At 39.1% G+C, this 18266-nt stretch overlaps 1 protein-coding gene and 1 gene segment (V, D, J or C); one reads left to right on the plus strand and one right to left on the minus strand.

Annotated features, from left to right (window-relative positions):
* Positions 1–18266, minus strand: part of LOC118850482 — a 220720-nt gene that overhangs the window by 25978 nt on the left and 176476 nt on the right.
* LOC118850486 (trypsin-like) lies at positions 13109–17099 on the plus strand. The gene is made up of 5 exons (XM_036759918.1): positions 13109–13148; positions 14404–14566; positions 15127–15380; positions 16443–16579; positions 16947–17099. The coding sequence occupies exons 1-5, from the start codon at positions 13109–13111 to the stop codon at positions 17097–17099; spliced, it is 747 nt and encodes a 248-aa protein (XP_036615813.1).

Below are 18266 nucleotides of genomic sequence, written 5' to 3' on the forward strand. Positions count from 1 at the left end.
TCTCAAAAATAAAATTATGGAAACACAAAAATAAAATGCTGATGAGTAAACAAAAGTAGGCGCTGACCAAAGAGATTAACACATATAAAATGAATTCATTCTCCAATATACATTTTAAAAGACCACGTCTGTATATGGAGAAGGCAAGTATAGGTCACTGAAGATGGAGAGAAGAGTCATGTATTACTAAGAAAGAGCTAAATCAGCAGAGCTTGATGCCAAAATGAACTGAGACAAATGTTGCATGTGTATGTATGTGTGTGTGTGCGCGCACACACTCTTGCTCGCTCGTGCATTAAATAGGAAGATCAAAGAGGGGGTAGATGGGATAAACACAGAGGTCAAAGGAAAGAAAATTCCTCAATGCCTATTTTGTTGATCTTTGCTCTACAAAGGAGAATGATCTTCATGCTGAATTAAGGATTAAAGTGAATCCCTCCTAATTCTTAAATACTGTAATTGTGCAATTCTATGCCTGATTTCAAGGATCATCCCTATAAAATAAGAGTGGGAAGAATAAGAATATAATCATATTTTTGTTGAATACTTTATTTTTTCAAAGCCTTTTACCAATGTCATTTCATTTGAACCTTTAAAAATCCCATATGGCAGGTAGGACAAATGTCATTCTACCATTATTATAGATCAGGAAATTAACGCTCAGTAAGATTTTGACTTAACCAGACATGCAGGATGTAGAAATGTGGGATTACAACCCAAGACTACAGATTGCAGTGGGAGTTGGGGGAGGACATGGGAAGTGGGCAGTAATGCACTACAGGAATACCTGCAGGTGACATTGGAAAGACAGGTTACTGGAGACAATGGCAAAGGAGCCCATGGAAGTGGTTCACAATGCCATGACCCTGTTGATATCATGTGCTCCACCAGGAAAAACAAGATAATGAGTTAATTTTTCTCATGATACTTAATCCCAGGAATTTCAGTTTGCCATAGTACCTGCTAAAGTACCTGCTAAAGTAGTTCCTGTCATGTATAAGGGGTAAGTGATACACAGTACTTGGCTGTTCCATTAGGTGAGGAAAGTAGACCATGAAATTTTAGGAAAATAATAGGAACATCGATCCTTCTCCATCAATATTAAAAATGACGTCTGTTGATTTTGTTGTTGTTTAGTTGTTTCAATTGTGTCTAACTCTTAGTGACACCAATTTTTTTTTGGCAAAGATACTGGAATGGTTTCCCATTTCCTTCTCCAACTCATTTTATTCATTTATTGATGAACTGAGGCAGATAGGGATAAGTGACTTGTCCAGGGTCACAGAACTAGTAAGTGTCTTAGGCAAGATTTGAACTCAGAAAGATGAATCTTCCTGATTCCAAGTCCATTGCTCTATTCACTGTACCACTAGCTGCCTAACTATAACTAAGCTGGATTATCACAGAAATATCCACAGATAATATCACTTACTTTGACTTTAATGAAGTATCCAAAAAAGCCACTAGGCTCATTACGTAGAGCTCTGGGCCTGGGGTCAGGGAGACCTCAGTTCAAGTGCCACATCACACATGATCTGTGTTGTCCTGGGCAAGTCATTTAAGCTCTGTTTGCCTTACTTTAGTGGAGAAGGAAATGGCAAGCAACTCTGCAATCTTAGCCAAGAAAGTCCCATAACAGGTAACAAAGAGTCAAATATGCTTCCCTGAATGACGAAAAGAATCCAAAATCTATATTTATCTACAATGAGAGGAGTAGATAGATGTTTAAATGCCTTCCTTCTGTAGCTTAGTGATTCTGTACTCCCTTTTAAAAATCTGTGGAGGTATTAAAGCCAAGGATATCTCACACACACATAAACAAAAGAAATAGATGAAGTAGAATTGGTCAGACAAATCACCACCAATGAGTGTACAATAACTGTGTCTAGGTTGGAAAGAAGGTAGTAGAAGTAGTTTTATGTTTTGGAGAGGAAGCTAGTAAATAGGAGACAAACAATGATATTTGTATTTTCTATGCCTTTGGCATTTGGACTTCTGGGGTCAGATGTGCTGTATGGAGATCGTCCAAAGAGACATGGAAAGTGCTAGCAGAGCTAGAGAAGAATAAACAAAGTTCTGGCAGTTACCATTATTACCATGTGTCTAAAGGAGGCACTAAGAGTGAGGTCAAGGGTGGTATTGGGGAAGTCAGCCCAGCTGAGAGATCTTCTGATCTTGAAGCAGAGAATGCTGGGTATTATGAATTCTGTTCAACAGGTCAGGGCAGAAAAACAGCTTTCTCCTTTTTGGTTCATGATTTGAAAACATGTAGTTCATGCTCATTGCACCCATTCTTTTATAGAAACAGTGGGCATCTGAGGTATGAATTGTTCCTCATCCTCACCAAGAAATCTAGGAGGGAAATGGGCAAATGGCAAGGAGAAGGAGATGGATCAAGGCAACTTTAGCCACAGAAGAGTCTTTGTTCCAGCTTCCTTTTCACTTCATTCTGTGAAAACCATTATGGTAAATCTCTGAGTCTATGAATGCACTGGGAAATGGTACGAGAAAATGTAATCCATTACAGGGCCCAGGTGTCTACCTAAATATAAACTGCAGATTTTATATTTTAATATTTTGAATAAGGTTCAGTGTCACCTCCTGTGTTAAAGGCTACAGAAGAGAGAGAGAGAGAATACGAGGGAGCTGTTATGACTGCTAATGGCCATCGTGATAGTCAGAGCTGAACAGACTGTGATGATAGCTGTATTGTGAATTTGTTTTTCAGAAGACCCCAGAAGGGGGTTGCAGAAGTTTTGGGATGATGAGGCTCCATGTTGTGATACTGTGTTTTAAGTTCCTTGCTATTATGATAAAGTAGGCTAACTGGCTGTGGGAGATGAACACTTGGTTATGGGATATGGTTCTCTGGTGTCTGAATAAATGTTGTACTTCTTCTACCTTCTATATGGAGAGTCTCTCATACTTTGTGATACAGAACTACATAGACATATTCAGGATTATGGTTGATGTTGTGTTTATTGCCTTAGTGATACAGCAGCACAGCCCGAGGGCAAACTCTTGCCTCCAGAGATCAATCCAAGTAACTCTGTATATGTAGACAAGAGAGTGGTTCTCTCTGGGATGGGGATATTTCTCTTTGGCTAAAAAATGAAAAAAACATAATACACATATTTTCCCACATGAGTTATACATGGATTAATTTTAGCACCAATCCCTCTTTCCTTGAAACTACTAAGGAGCTGGTGCTATTGGAAGGCTGCCAGGTTATGATAGGCTAACTGGGATACATCCCTCAAGGAAGCCTAGGGAGGTAAGGCTGTGGAGGGGTTATCTACCCCCACTGTTCCTTCATGAAACTATTTTCCTGACTTTGAACCTCTCTCCATCATCCCCTACATCTTCTCCCTTTTAAATCATCTATCAATGTATCCATTCAAAAATCATTTTAGTGACTCCTACTAGACCTTAGGCTGGAGCATAAAAAAATCTTACTTAAGACATAGTCCTAGACCTGTAGCACTTACAGTATAGTATGGAGATAAGAAACAAATGCAGGAAAATATGATACGTTTTATATATATATACATATATATATATACATATATACATCAGAGAGTTGCAGAATAAACTGCTCTAACATCTGAATATATCTGGCACTAGACAAGACATTGATCTCTCTCAGCCCTTTAGTTTTCTCATTTGTAATGTGGAGATCATAATACCACCAACATCACAGGGCTGTTGGAAGGGCAATATGCAAACTTCCTTATAAACCTTAAATGCTATATAAGTGTTAGGTATTATTATATAACTACCACCAGCAGAAATCAGAGAAGGCTTCATGTAGGAGGTAATATTTAAATAAGCCTTTAAAGAGTAGAAGGAATTCAGGAGGGAAAAGAACAGATGTTTCAGGGATCTTTTGGTTTCTCCTCCACCTTTCCAGGTGCTGTGACTCCCAGGCTCTGGGCTTCCAAAAGGACAGTTCCCACTTCTGAGAATATGAATAGTGGCTGGGATATTTTAGCCTGATTAGACTGAGTTGGTAAAGTCAGGGGCTAGGCGTCCTGGGGAGGGAGGTTCTGGAGTTTCTTCAAATGCAATCTAGAAAGAGAGGGGTGCACCGCATGCCTATGAGGAATGCCCCACCACACACACAGAACAAGAAGAAATAAATCGGAGGAACACAGTTCTTTGAACTAGAATAATTTCCAGAAGGATGACATGGCTCTCTGTCTGAGACCCGTCAGGTATGCAATCTGAAGGGAATACAGCATGTCACTATATTAATTATGTAGCAAGGGAGTTTAGTTAGCTGAATGCAACATCTGAATTGCACAAAAAATGAGATTCTACTAGAGCTACTAGCCCTAGCTTTGTCAATTCTCTAGTGTATGTAATTAGTAGCTTTTCCTCTGATCACAGGGAGAAGAGCAGACCTGAGTTGCCAGTCCCATGGGGCTACAATGACACACACTCACACAAATCTTTGACTTATCTCTCCTTGGCAAGGTCCTCATTTAGCCCAGGAGATGAAATGGAATCTTGTTCAAAATATTAAAATATGAAATCTGCTTTTTATATTTAGGTATAAGCCTGGGCCCTGTAATAGATTACATTTTCTCATATCATTTCCCAGTGGATTCAGACTCAGAGATTTACCATAGTTTATTCATAGAATAAAGAAAAAAGGAAGCTCAAACACTCTTGTGTGGCTAAAGCTGCCTTTAACCATCTCCTTTTCCTTGCCATTTGCCCATTTCCCTCCTAGATTTCTGGGAGAGGATGGAGAAAAATTCATACCACACATGCCCACTATTTCTGAAAAGAACAGATGCTACTGGTATGAACTACATGTTTTGAAATCATGAACCAAAAAGGAGAAAGCTGTTTTCCTGTCCTCACCAGTTGAATGGAGTTCCTAATACCCAGCATTCTCTGCTTCAACATGAGAAGGTCTCTCAGCGGTGCTGACTTCCTGATTACCACCTTTTGTACCTCACTCCTACTGCCTCCTTTAGACACATTGTCATAATGGTAATTTCCAGAACTTTGTTTACTTTTCTCTACTTCTGGAAGCAGTTTCCATGCCTTTTTGTATTATCTCCATTCACCCTGTCTGACCCCAGAAGTCCTAATGCCAAAGACACAGAGAGTAGAAATACTGGTATTTTTGTTCTATTGACTAGTTTTCACCCCATAACGAACAAACTGCTGCCGTCTTCTCTCAGTCCTTGATGTAGTTGTGGTAGACTCATTGCTGGTGATGTGTCAGACCAATCCCACATCACCTAATTTTATTTCTTTTGTTGGTGAAAGATGTCTTTGGCCTTAGTATCTCCACAGATTTTTTAAAAGGCAGTGGAGAATCACGGGGCTACAGAAGGAAAGCTTTTAAATAGTCTATCTATCCCTCTCATTGGAGATAAATCTAGATTTTGAATTCTTTTAGTCATTCAGTGAATCATGTTTGACTCTTTGTAACCCCATATGGGGCTTTCTTGACAAAAATTCCAGTCACTTGCCATTTTCTTCTCCTGTTAATTAAGTCAAACATAAGTTAAGAAACTTGCCCAGGGCCACACAGATTATACGTGATGTGGGATTTGAACTCAGGTCTTCCTGAATCCAGGCCCAGAGCTCTATCCATTGAACCACCTAGTTGCCTCCTTTGCACACTCAATTAAAGTTAATTAAGTAATCCTATTCTACTGTGATCAATAGTACTTAGAATAGAATTCATTTGTGAATATTTTTATGATAATTCAACTTAGTTTTAGTTATAAACAGCTAGATGAAGGAGTGAGTAGGCCTCAGATACCTACTAGGACTACGACAGTGGGCAAGTCATTTAACCATGTTTGCCTCAATTCCTCATTTATAGCATGAGTTGGAGACAGAAATGGCAAAACATTCTAGTATCTTGGCCAAAAAAAAAAAAAAACCAAAATGGGATCACAAAGATTTGGACACAACTGAAACAACTGAACAATAAAATCAGCTTAGACATCACTTAGAATATCAATGCATAAGGATGCATTTTCCCCTTATTTCCTTAAAATTTCACTGTCTAGTTTTCTCACTTTATGGAACCAGAAGAGTACCATTTGTCATTCACCAATTAGACATAACAGGGACTACTCCAGCAGGTACTACTGCAAACTGGATTGCTGGGAGTATCATGTCAAAAATTAACTCATTATCTTGTTTTTTCCTAGTGGAGTTCATGATATCAACAAGGTCCTGGTGTTCTGACCCATGTCTATGGGTGCTTCTGGTATTATCTCCAATAACCTTTCTTTTAAATGTCAGCTGCAGGCATTCCCATCATGCATTACTGCCCACTTCCCATGTCCTCCCCCAACCTCCTCTGCAATCTGGAATCTTCTGTTCCAATGCTATATTTCCACATCCCGTCTGTGTGGGCAAGTCAAAGCCTTACTGAGCATTAGCTTCCTGAGCTATAAAAAGGTATAATGACATTTGCCCTGCCTTCCATATGGGATTTTTAAAGGATCAAATGAAATAACATTGTTAAAAATGCTTTGAAAAACTAAACCTTTAAACCAAAATATGTTTGTGTGCTTATTATTCTCACCATTATTTTATAGGGATGATCCCTGAAATGAGGCATAGAATCACACAATTATAGAATTTAAGAATTGGAACATTCAGCATGATGATCATTCTCCTCCACAGAGCAAACATCAACAAAATAAAGGCTGAGTAGTTTTCTTTCCTTTGACCACTGTGATTACCCCATCTACCTCTTCTTCGATCTTCCTATTTAATCCAACATCACAAACACATGAATATTTACACACACACACACACACACCCTTTGCCTTAGTTTATTTTAGGATTTAGCTTTTCTGATTTAGCTCTTTTTAGGAATATATGACTCTTCTCTCTTCACCTTTAGTGACCTATGTGGGCTTTCTTCTATATATGGTCTTTAAAAATATAAATTGGAAAATGAATTCATTTTATATCTGTTAATCCTTTTGATCAGTTTCCCCTTTTCTTCCTCATCAGAACTATTATCTTTGTGTTTTCATAATTTTATTTTTCAGAGCTTTGTATTTCTTTCCAAGTTACCTTCGTCAGTAGTCAGGACCATGAAACAGACCATGAAACAGATGGCTACCCATGACCCGGTATTCCACTTATTCCTCATATCTTAAACTCTTTTTTGTGGGACATGTCACCCTACCTACCGGTCTCTGTCAAAATATAGCTCTGATGACTAAGAAAAAGGGAGGCTGTCTAGAGAGACTAAAAGATATGAAAGGAATTCACTTTCCAACTTCCATTTTTAGATGACAAATTTAAAAGAAAGTATGGAAGGTCAGTGAGGATAAAGAGAGAAGAATCACATATTCCAGAGAACTAAAGTCCAGAGTGAACTGAGGCTGAGATAGATGTAGAAGGGTTGTGTGTGTGTGTGTTTGTGTATGCACATATGGAGTTTAACCTCTGTTGGATTAAAATAGAAGATCAAAGAAAGGACAGATGGGATGATCACAATGGTCAAAGGAAAGAATACAGAGCTACTCAGTTCCTATTTTGTTTATATTTTCTCTATAAAGGAAAATAATCTTCAAACTGAAAAGTAAATTAAATCAAAGATAAGTGAGGAGTTAGTAAATGAGCACCATACACCTCAAATGAGTGTAAGTCACAAGGCCAGGATACCATTTAGGGTTAGTTAAGCAAAAATTGCCAATGTGACTCCTAAATCACTGGTAATGATTTTTAAAACCAAATATAAACAAATACTTGCAAAAGTAATGAAGAATAGGAAAGGTGCCTCAGGGCTAGACATAGCAAAGGTTATCCAAGATTTAAAAAAAGCAGAAAGTAGATTTTTCATACAATAGAGCAGTAAACTTGAATTCCATTCTTTGCAAAATTCTAAAACTCATAATTAAATTATATGTTTGTCTGAGAAACAAAAGCAATGACTACTATGAGTTATGAAGGGTTCACTAAGAACAATGTATACTGAACTATCTTCATTTCTTTTTTGGAAAGTATTATTAAACAGGTAGCATACCTAGATTTCACCAATATATTGGAAAACAACTCTCATTACTTGTTTGTGGACAAGATAGTGCTGTGTCCCTGGAGGTCAGTGTTGTTAGATATGTTCAGAAATTTTTGAAAGACCAAATTCACAGAGTAGTGATTAATGAATTGATGTCAAGATTCTTGAAAGCAGGAAGTATTTATTTTTCATATCTCTAGAGCAGAGCACAGTGCCTTATATATCCTAAGAGTTTAATAAATGTTTGTTGCATGCAACCTGGGAAGATTTCTAGTTAATGCTATAAGGCTCCCTCCTTGATATACTGCTTAACATTTTCATCACTAATTAGAATAAAGGTATCAAATTATGGAGGCTTAAATGTTGTGAGAGAGTGCTAATTACTTGGTAGGAGAATCAGGAGATCCAAAAACATCTCCAGATGGTAGAACAATGATTTGCAAAACAAATTTGTAAAGAATACAAAGTCCTACCTTTTGGTGAAGCAAGTCAACTTTGCACCTGCAGGATGGATGAAACCTGTGTAGACAACTTTGTGAGTGAGTGAGTGAGTGAGTGAGTGTGTGTGTGTGTGTGTGTGTGTGTGTGTCTGTAAAAGATCTTGGGGCCAGGGGATAGATGGCTAATAAAATGTTAGTGAATATTGTGATATGACACCTAGAAAAAACCCCTTAGGCTCTTTCAATGGAGCAAAAAACAACAGAAGGAAGGAAAATGTTGTATTAGCATTACATTCTTCTTTGGTCAAAGCAAATCTCAATTACTGTGGATATACTATGTAATTTTGTATTATAATTATATATTAATTAGGGTCTATCAAATTGTATATATTTATGGTAGCATTATGAATATATAGCACATTATATATTATATTTATAATGATAACATATTACCATTTTTATTATATTTATATTATGATTGTATATTATATATCATATTATAGTTATCAGTATTTGAGTTTAATTCCCATGCTAGACTGTATTTACTTAACTTCTCTTCCCCAGTTTCCTCTTTCCCAAAATGAGGATATTAGAATTCTTACTACTTACCCCAGCGTGTGGTTTTAGGGAAAGTGATTCAGAAACTTGAGAATGTTAGGTGTGTTTCAAGAACCTCAGAAAGGTGTCACGAAAGTCTTAATAAAATTTTAAAATACTTAAATTTTGGCAATTTTAAATATATGATAGTGACAATGACAATGAAGATGATGCCTTATCAGTTGAAGGAAGAGGGAATGTTCAGCCTAAAGAAGAAGAGACTCAGGGATGATATTATAGCTATCTTGAAGGGTTGTTGCAGGGGAAAGATATTAGAACTTTTCTTCTTAGACTCAAAGGTAAGAATCAGGAACAGTAGAAAAATGTTTCAAAGAGGAAAGTTTCAGATTGCTATATACACCACCCATTTTTAGAACGTGCTCTGTAATATTGTCTAGAGACTGTCTGATATCCATCCTGGCTCATCCCTGTCACCCTGCTCCTTATGATTTTTCCTTCTAGTCTCATTGTGTTTGTGTGATCAGATCATGGCTCAGCCTCCATTAAATTCCAGGGAATTTCTCCTCTTTCTCACCCTTGTGTGTTTCATTTGAAGTCACCTAAAAAGGCACAATAGCATGCACTTTTAAAATGAGATTACAAATGAATAAAAACAAGTATATTGATTCACCCAGCCAAGGAGCCTCTCCCCATCTCATGCAATCTCCTGATTTCTGGATTGACCTTACGAAAAGCCCAAAACTCAGAAGCTCATTTCCATATCACCCTATTGATTGTACCCTCATTGAGAGCTAACAAAATGCCTGGGACAGGAAAGGGGGATCAAGTCATTTTGTACTCAGAAAAGATCTCTTAGTAGTATCAATATCCAGTTTTCAATGGAAATTCAGAATCTAGGATGCTTCTAATGTTCTCCTTCTTGAGGAATTAGGGAATGCCCAAATAGAGTGCATCCTGGAAGGACACATCTCCACTTGTCATGCTTAACTCTTTTAATTTGTACTCATTTGATAAAATGTTTAAATTTAACAGTGATGTGGTACATATTTTAACCTTTTATTATCTGTTCCTCTGTCTTCTGAAAATTACAAGAAGCCTGAGCTTGTAAGTGAAATTTCAGAGTACATCAGATATTTTCCCCATGAGTAACAAACTGCCCACCTGCCTCAATCCTACCAATGGCATCAGAGGGAGACTAGCACCAGCCTCCTGAAAGATAGCCACCATGCTCTCTCTCGCTCGCTAGCTCGCGCTCTCTCGCTTTCTCTCTCTCTCTCTCTCTCTCTCTCTCTCTCTCTCTCTCTCTGTCATACACATAGTGTAACAGCAATGTTGCTAGCAGCTACTGCGGCTGTGTAAGACCAATAACACCAGCACACAGAAGGGCTGCTAACAAAGTTTCTTTGATCTGCTTTTCTGAGGAAAGCAACTTTAAGGGGTTAAGAGTCTCAGTTTAATTAAACACACATACATCATTCACTCAGTTCAGGGAGGGAAAAGATCAGCCCCCTGAACTTCAGGGCAAATGCAAACAGAAATTACAACCTTACATTATAAACAGAACAAATAACGAAACCAGTCTATCGGTAGCAATACATACTTACCAGAGAAGCACCATCATCTGTCTGGGTTATCAAAGCCCGGAGCGGGAAGGGGCAGCTTGCACAGAGTTTTGTCACTCTTGTAATGAGTGTTCCCTCAAAAGTCAAACCCTAACCTTCCAGTGCATTTTCCTGTTCAGGGCCCTGGGGGCTTGAGGCTCACCATTTAGGGTGTGGAAACACCAGGGTGTGGGAAAGTTAGTTAATGACTAGTACTACATCATATACATTGTTTCCAAGCAATGACTCTCCCTTGTGTTAGTGCTGAGAAACACTCCAAGACAAAAAATATCCCACTTTACCTGCCCCATTTCAACAAAAGCCTCACTCATCAAAGGCACTTGATTACCTCAGTGCTCCAAAAGGGAAAAGAGTAAAAAAAAAAAAGTCCTACATTGATTACCATTACACAAACACATCTGCAGAAACCCAGATGTAAGATACATTCTGATGTTCCTAGGGAAAACCCTGCTGGGGAGTGGCAGGTTCAAATAAGAAAACATTCTGAGGTTGCAAGGATTGCCCTGGTTAATGTCATGAGACAAAGGATATCTTAAGAGATGCCTCTAGGGGTGGAGCCAAGATGGTGGCTGGAAAGCAGGGACTTGCATGAGCTCCCTGCCAGGTCCCTCCAAAAACCTATTAAAAATGGCTCTGAACAAATTCTAGAGCTGCAGAAGGCACAGAATAGCAGAGGGAAGCAAGGCTCCGGCCCAGGACAGCCTGGATGGTCGCTGGGTAAGGTCTATCGCCAGGAACTGGGAGCAGAGAAAGTAAGTGAAAATGGGATGGGGGGAGTGAGGCGAAAGAAGGGAGGGTTGACTGGGGAAAGGGGCAATCAGAATATATGCCATCTTGGAGTGAGGGAGGGTAGAAAAGGGGAGAAAATTTGTAATTCAAACTCTTGTTAAAATTAATGTTGAAAACTAAAAAATTAAATAAATAAATAATAAAAAAGAAAAAATCACATCAACAAACATTTATGAAATGTTTATAATGTGTCAGTCATCATACTAAGTGTTAGGGGAGAACATAGAGATGCCTCGAAGACTGGATTTTGTCTGTGTAAACCCAGAATGAAGGGTTTTGGAACATTGATTACATACGCTTTCATTCAGGTCATTGAAAAAAATCAATCAGGGCTAATGTAACAGAGCCCCAACATGTTCCTTTAAAGAACTTGCTTCAGTTTCATCCTTAGCTAGTTCTAAAGCCACTTAACCAAACAATTATCTAGTCTAGCTATTTACATTTTATTGATCTGATGGTACAAAATAAATGCTTGAAAGATGTTGTCAAATACTTTGGTAAAATCCAGGCATTCCTTAGTGGTTTATTCACAATCATTCCAGTAATTTAAAAAAACTTAAAAAACAGATGAGATTGCTATTGAGTATATTTTGAGACAAAACTATACTGGCTGAATGTGATCGCTACTTCCAAAAATCATTCTTTTAGCAATGCCTTCCAGAATTTTCTAGAAGTTACATTTCTCATGTCAAACCTTCTTTCCCTTTTTTGCAAATAATAACAGCTTTTGCCTGTGTCCCATGCCCTTCCATTTGTCGTGGTTTTCCAGACATCACTGAGAATAATTCAGCACCTATTTTTGCACGTTTTTTTCAATATCATGTTTTTTTCAATATCAATTCAAACAGTTCTAGTGACCTGACTTGATTGATGGCAGCTAGGTAGTGCTTTGCTATCTTCCCACTTGTGCGAAATTTCAATTCCTTGACAACCATTTTTTCCTGCCTTTCTCAATTTGAATTAGTTTTATGAAAACATGGTCAAAATGATTCAAGACTGTTATTACATGTCTGTCACCCACCCTCAGATACACAAAGTTTGAAGTCACAAGCTGAGATTTCTAAGCTGGCCTGGTATTAATTTCTAAACTTCATTCAACTTTGGTTCTTATGTCCTCAAGATTTGGCTTTTGTCCTAGGAGAACATAACTTCTGTTTAGGGGTGGAAACATGAACAGAGTGACTTATAGAGCCTCCAGGAGCTTCAGGTAAAGGGATCTGTTGCTAAACCAAACCCCCACTTCCTACTTAATTTGTTCAGATGTGGTCAGATATTATCACCCAAACAATTCAATACCAAGACATTAGGGTTTCATAGTGGAGAGAATCAAGACATTGCAGTTCTCTCTTCCTGCTTCTCTTTTTCTTCCTTCTCTTTCTCCGTCTCCTTCTTCCAAACAGTCCTTGATTCCCTTGTATAGAAACTCCCATTCTCTCAGATAATTCTCACAGACATCAATTATTTGGAATGCCCATGGAAATTTCTTTATCATTTAAAAGGTATTTATCTACAAAAAGGGCTAAAACTAGAACTGACACAAGAAGATAAGAAAGGGAAAGGTGACAGGTGTGTGGGAAGGAAGAGGAGAGGAAAGGGGTGACCTTCTGCTTTACAAACACTTTGTACTCCCCCACAAGAATATAAAAAGCTGAGGGCCTCCATCGAAAAGTCAACCAAACCCTGCCAACATGAACCCTCTTCTGATCCTGGCTTTTGTTGGAGCAGCTGGTGAGAGCCCTCCCAATCACCTTATATCCCTTACTGCCCCTGGCCTGTAGAACATTCTGGCCGTTCTTTCAATCTACGCTTCCATCTTCTTCTTCAGTCACTGTTCTTTCACAACCCACCTCCATAACTGTCTAGTTTCTCTCTTCACCTGCCCACCTTTTCTAGCTTCCCATTCCAAGTCCCCCTTCACTTTGTTCACCTCTTTCTGTGCCCAATATGTACAAGTATAGGATCTTCTCACAAGCAAACCTCTGCATGCAGTGATGGAGCTAGAATTGTGCAAAGGAAACTTCTGGGGGGCACAAATTAGGAAGGAAGGAAACAAATACGAGTGGAACAGATCAATGGGTCAACAGCAACAGGGTCCGAGGCCAGAGAGAACCAGTGAATGAGAAGGCTGGTCTGAATAGGAAGGGATGGGAAGAAGGGAAGGGACAGACAGGATCACATTCAAACTAATGAAATGTGAGCTTGTAAAGTGAAGGAAAGATTCAATTTTACCTTTGGATCCTGCAGATCTGACAAGAGTAGGTACTTAATTAATGATTATTGATTGATTCTACTGCCTGTGAAAATGACGATATTCTTCCCTGTGTTTCACATAGGGAGGTAGAATGGAGGAGAGCCTGTGTAAAACAAGGTAGAGCCCAATGCAGAATGCAGCTTGGGGAGAAGCTACAAGAGGCTAATATGACATGAAGGGACAGAAGGAACAATGGAGGGCAGAACAATGTGCAAGAGGATAGAGGACCCTGTCACATAGATGGGGCTTAAAAGATTTCTCAAAAGAACATTGATAAGTGAAGTCATATTTATTACTTGTCATTCTTATACTCATATATATGATTCTAGGACTCCTTTCAGATTGCCCATTTTTTAGGTCTTGAAGAAACAAGGTGAGAGTAAGAAAGAGAATGAAAACAGAGAGACAGAGAAACAGAGAGGGGAGAGAGAGAGAGAGAGAGAGAGAGAGAGAGAGAGAGAGAGAGAGAGAGAGAGAGAGAGAGAGAGATACTGAGACACATGGAAAGAAACAGGAAGAGAAAAAGAGAAAGAAACAAAGACACAAAGACAGAAATAGAAACAGAGACACATAGATAAGGAGACAGAGCTATTGATGATTTTAACCATGACCATAATAGCAATGCTCTGCAGACTTTGAAAGGACTTTGTAGAAGGTAAAATCATTGAAATCAACTCTAGGGCTCAGATTTCACATGCTGCTAAATTCTCTTTTCCAGATTTTCTCCCCAAGTTGCTTTCTCCACTGATGATGATGATAAGATCATCGGGGGCTATACCTGTGCGGCTAACAGCCTTCCCTACCAGGTGTCCCTGAATTGGTATGGTATACATCTCTGTGGTGGCACCCTCATCAATGAACAATGGGTGGTGTCAGCTGGTCATTGCTACGAATCGTAAGTAATAGGAATGGTGCTGTTGTCAGGGTGGGTTCCACAGCCAGCTAGCTATGGTAACTTTTGGAGACCTCACAAAGGACAAGGGGCACAATTATGGTTGAAGAGCAGAAGTTCAGAGAAGTTCAACTTATTAAACTTTGGGGTTGAGTTAAGGGTTGAGTGGAAATATGATAATTCGTAGAGTAAGCTTGGTGTTACATGACTCAAGATGAGTGATACAGAATAAACAAAAGGGCAAAGAGTTAGAAAGAAGGCACGGTTTTCAAATATCTAGGGATAATGTTTCATTCCTCTATGGCATGCTATCACTGAAGCAAGAAATGGGCAGTTTTCAAAGCATCCACAGCCATCCTTTGCATTTCTCCATAGAGCAGGATTGTAGTCAACGCTACTGCACACACACAGACAATCATACACAATTTCACAACACACATCATTTATATTACATTTAATGTGATCCAAGCTGTACAGAATCCGAGGTAGAATATCTATAGAGTTCTAAGAAGAGAGTACCCTTTGTGGACTCATCCAGCATTGAAAATAATTTTACTCATCAGCAAACTTCAGGTGAGACTGGGAGAGCATAACATAGAGGTCCTTGAGGGAAATGAGCAGTTCATAGATGCAGCAAAGGTCATCCGCCACCCAAACTACAATTCAAGGACTGCAGATAATGACATCCTGCTGATCAAGCTGAAAACCCCAGCTGTCCTCAATAGTTATGTGGCCACCATCTCCCTGCCCAAGTCCAGTCCAAGTACAGGCACTCAATGTCTCATCTCTGGTTGGGGAAACACTGCTATCTTTGGTGGTGAGTAACTTTGTCCTGTCCTCTACCTTAGCATCAGATCAACCACCCTGACCTTAGGGCAGCTTCTCATTTCTCCTGTTCTCTATAGCATGCCCCTACATTTCCTCTCCCTTTTTGATTTCAGGAAGCCCATGAAAGAAAGAAATATCTCTTGGATCCTCAGAACAACTAATATAGATAACTCCAAGTCCATTTTCTATATCTAGAGGCACTTGTCAAATTTGTAAAATTGTCAATTCTTTAAACATACAATAATAATAATAACGTGCTATTTTCAGTGAGAATGAAGACAGTAGCATCTTCTTGCAGCTCATAATTAAGCCTCATACTAATATTCACTCATCAAACATCTTCAAGAGACTATTATGGAGAAGGTGCTGTGCTGTGTGCTGTGGAAAATTTATGGAAATGAAAAAAATGGCTTTTTCCCTGAAGGAGGTTACAATCAAGTAGGGATAAAGATAGAGCCTGGATCAGTGATACATAGATAGATGGATAGATAGATAGATAGATAGATATAGATATATGTGTGTATGTACATATGTATGTATGTATTCACTGTATGTATATATACATATATATATTCACTATGTGTGTGTGTTTGTTTTTCTGTATACCCTGTACCATTGCAGAGCCCCTCATTCTCTGCAATTTAACAGTTTTATAGAGAATTGCCTGCAAATCTAAGAAATTAAGTGACCTGCCCCACATCACATGGTTGTATAAATCAAGAACAAGATTTAAATGGTGATCTTCCTGGTTCCAAGGCCCCTCTTTATTCATCCTGCACCACTGCCTTTTTAGTCTAGTAAACGGGATGAAACAATTACACAAATGACCATCATAGAGAGAAATATGAGATGTGCCATGAGAAACATTTGGAAATTATTGGAATTCACAGGAAGGAGAGATTAAACCTGTTTTCTCTTTTCTGTACTAAAGTTCCCAAGCCCCTTTCTCTCACCTCTGATCTTAGGAATTAGCACTATGTTAGGTAGGCTGTGCTTCCTTCTCTAGTCTGACAACTGCTCTGATCCTCCTCCAAATCCATGTTCTTCACAGCTGACTACCCAGACCTTCTGCAGTGTTTGGAAGCTCCCATTCTGTCTGATTCTGATTGCACTAAATCGTATCCTGGTCAAATCACATCAAACATGATCTGTGTTGGCTACCTGGAGGGTGGCAAGGATTCCTGCCAGGTAAGGCACTGCCCTTCTGTAAGCAGAAGAAAACAGCACTTTCATCAAGCCCAACAAGGATCAGGGTTTGGAGAAACACAAAGGTTTCTAAAAAGAAAGAAAATAGAGGGGATGTCCTTAGCAGCACTTTCTCAAGTACATCTAGATGAGTTGAAGGTGGGCTGAATGGGAATAGCCATGAACATCTGGAAGGATAGGAACGCTAAATGGAAGGTGATGTTGGAGAAAGACTAGATGACCGTAGAGGCAGGATTGGGCTCTGAGATCTCTTCCAAGTGTGAGTCTATGACCACAAGCTTCAGACTAAGGTGTGGGCTGCAGTCTCTTCCTTTCCGTCTCCTCACTCTTCCATGTTCTCCATCCCCAGGGTGACTCAGGTGGCCCTGTAGCATGTAACGGAGAACTCCAGGGTATTGTCTCCTGGGGTTATGGCTGTGCTCTGAAGAATTATCCTGGTGTCTACACCAAAGTCTACAACTATGTGGACTGGATTGAGGCAACTATTGCTGCCAATAGCTAAATGCCTGGACCCACGTTTCTGTCCCTTCCATTGGTATTCTGTGTGGGGACATGATGCCAATAAAATGATGCTCTGTTAATTGTTCATGTCACGGCTTGAATTTCTTTTGAGTTTACTTCTAAAAAAATGGGAATGATTTTGGACTGATACATGACAATACAGCACAGCCTGAGGGATAAACTCTTGTCTCCAGAGATCAATTCATGTAACTCCTTATATCTAGACAAGAAAGTTCCTCTCTGTGAGACAGAAATATTTCCTCTTGGTTAACAAACAAAACCAAACATAATAAACCCATTTTTTCCGTGTCAGTTGTACAGGGGGTGAATTTAAACAACAATCCTTCCTTATCTCCACCTACTGAGGAGTTGGTATTTCTAACCGCCAGGTACTATAGGCAAAATGGGAGACATCCTTAAAGCTGGCATATGGACCTATGGCTGTGGAGGGGCTATCTACCACTACTTTTACTTCCTGAAACTATTTCCCATAGTGCTGTCCTTGAGCATCTCTCATTCATCCCCAACATCTTCTCCCTTTTCAATCATCTATTGATTGATTCATTGCAACACCACTTTATTGACTCCTACTAGACTTTAGACTGGGGGATAAAAATCTTAGCTAAGACATGGTCCTAGACCTGTAGAGCTTACAGTATCATACAGAGATAAGAAACAAATGCAGGCAACTAAAATATAAAATATTATATAACTACATTAGAGAGTTGCAGAATAAACTACTAATATCGGAAGCTTTGTGGCACTGGACAAGACACTGACCTCTCTCTGTCCTTTAGTTTTCTCACTTGTAAAGTGGGGATCATAAAAGCACCAACATCGCAGTGTTGTTGGAAGGGCAAGGTGCTAAGTGTTTTATAAATCTTAAAGTGTCATAAAAGTGTTAGCTGTCACTACATTCCTACCACCAGTGTGGTGGTAGAAAGGCTTCATGCAAGAGGTGTTACTTAAATTAGCCTTCAAAGAGCCGAAGTAATTCAGGAGGGAAAAGGAAAGAAAGAAGAGATGTTTCAAGGACCTCATGTTCTCTCTTCCTCCTTGCCAGGCACTTTGACTCGCATGGTGTGGGACTCCAAAAAGACAATTCCCACCTCTGAGAACAGGAATAATGACGGGGGTATTTTTAGGCTGGTGGTGGCAAGTTAGTAGA

The sequence above is a fragment of the Trichosurus vulpecula genome, chromosome 5, assembly GCF_011100635.1.
Source record: "Trichosurus vulpecula isolate mTriVul1 chromosome 5, mTriVul1.pri, whole genome shotgun sequence".
In the NCBI taxonomy this organism is placed as follows: domain Eukaryota; kingdom Metazoa; phylum Chordata; class Mammalia; order Diprotodontia; family Phalangeridae; genus Trichosurus; species Trichosurus vulpecula.

What these genes read in the sequence shown, in the direction of transcription:
- LOC118850486 (XM_036759918.1), top strand. Translation starts at nt 13,109, where the DNA reads ATGAACCCTCTTCTGATCCTGGCTTTTGTTGGAGCAGCTG. An exon ending in GCTGGTCATTGCTACGAATC is followed by an intron (nt 14,567 to 15,126) that starts GTAAGTAATAGG and finishes TTTACTCATCAG; the next exon opens with CAAACTTCAGGTGAGACTGG. An exon ending in GTGGCAAGGATTCCTGCCAG is followed by an intron (nt 16,580 to 16,946) that starts GTAAGGCACTGC and finishes CTCCATCCCCAG; the next exon opens with GGTGACTCAGGTGGCCCTGT.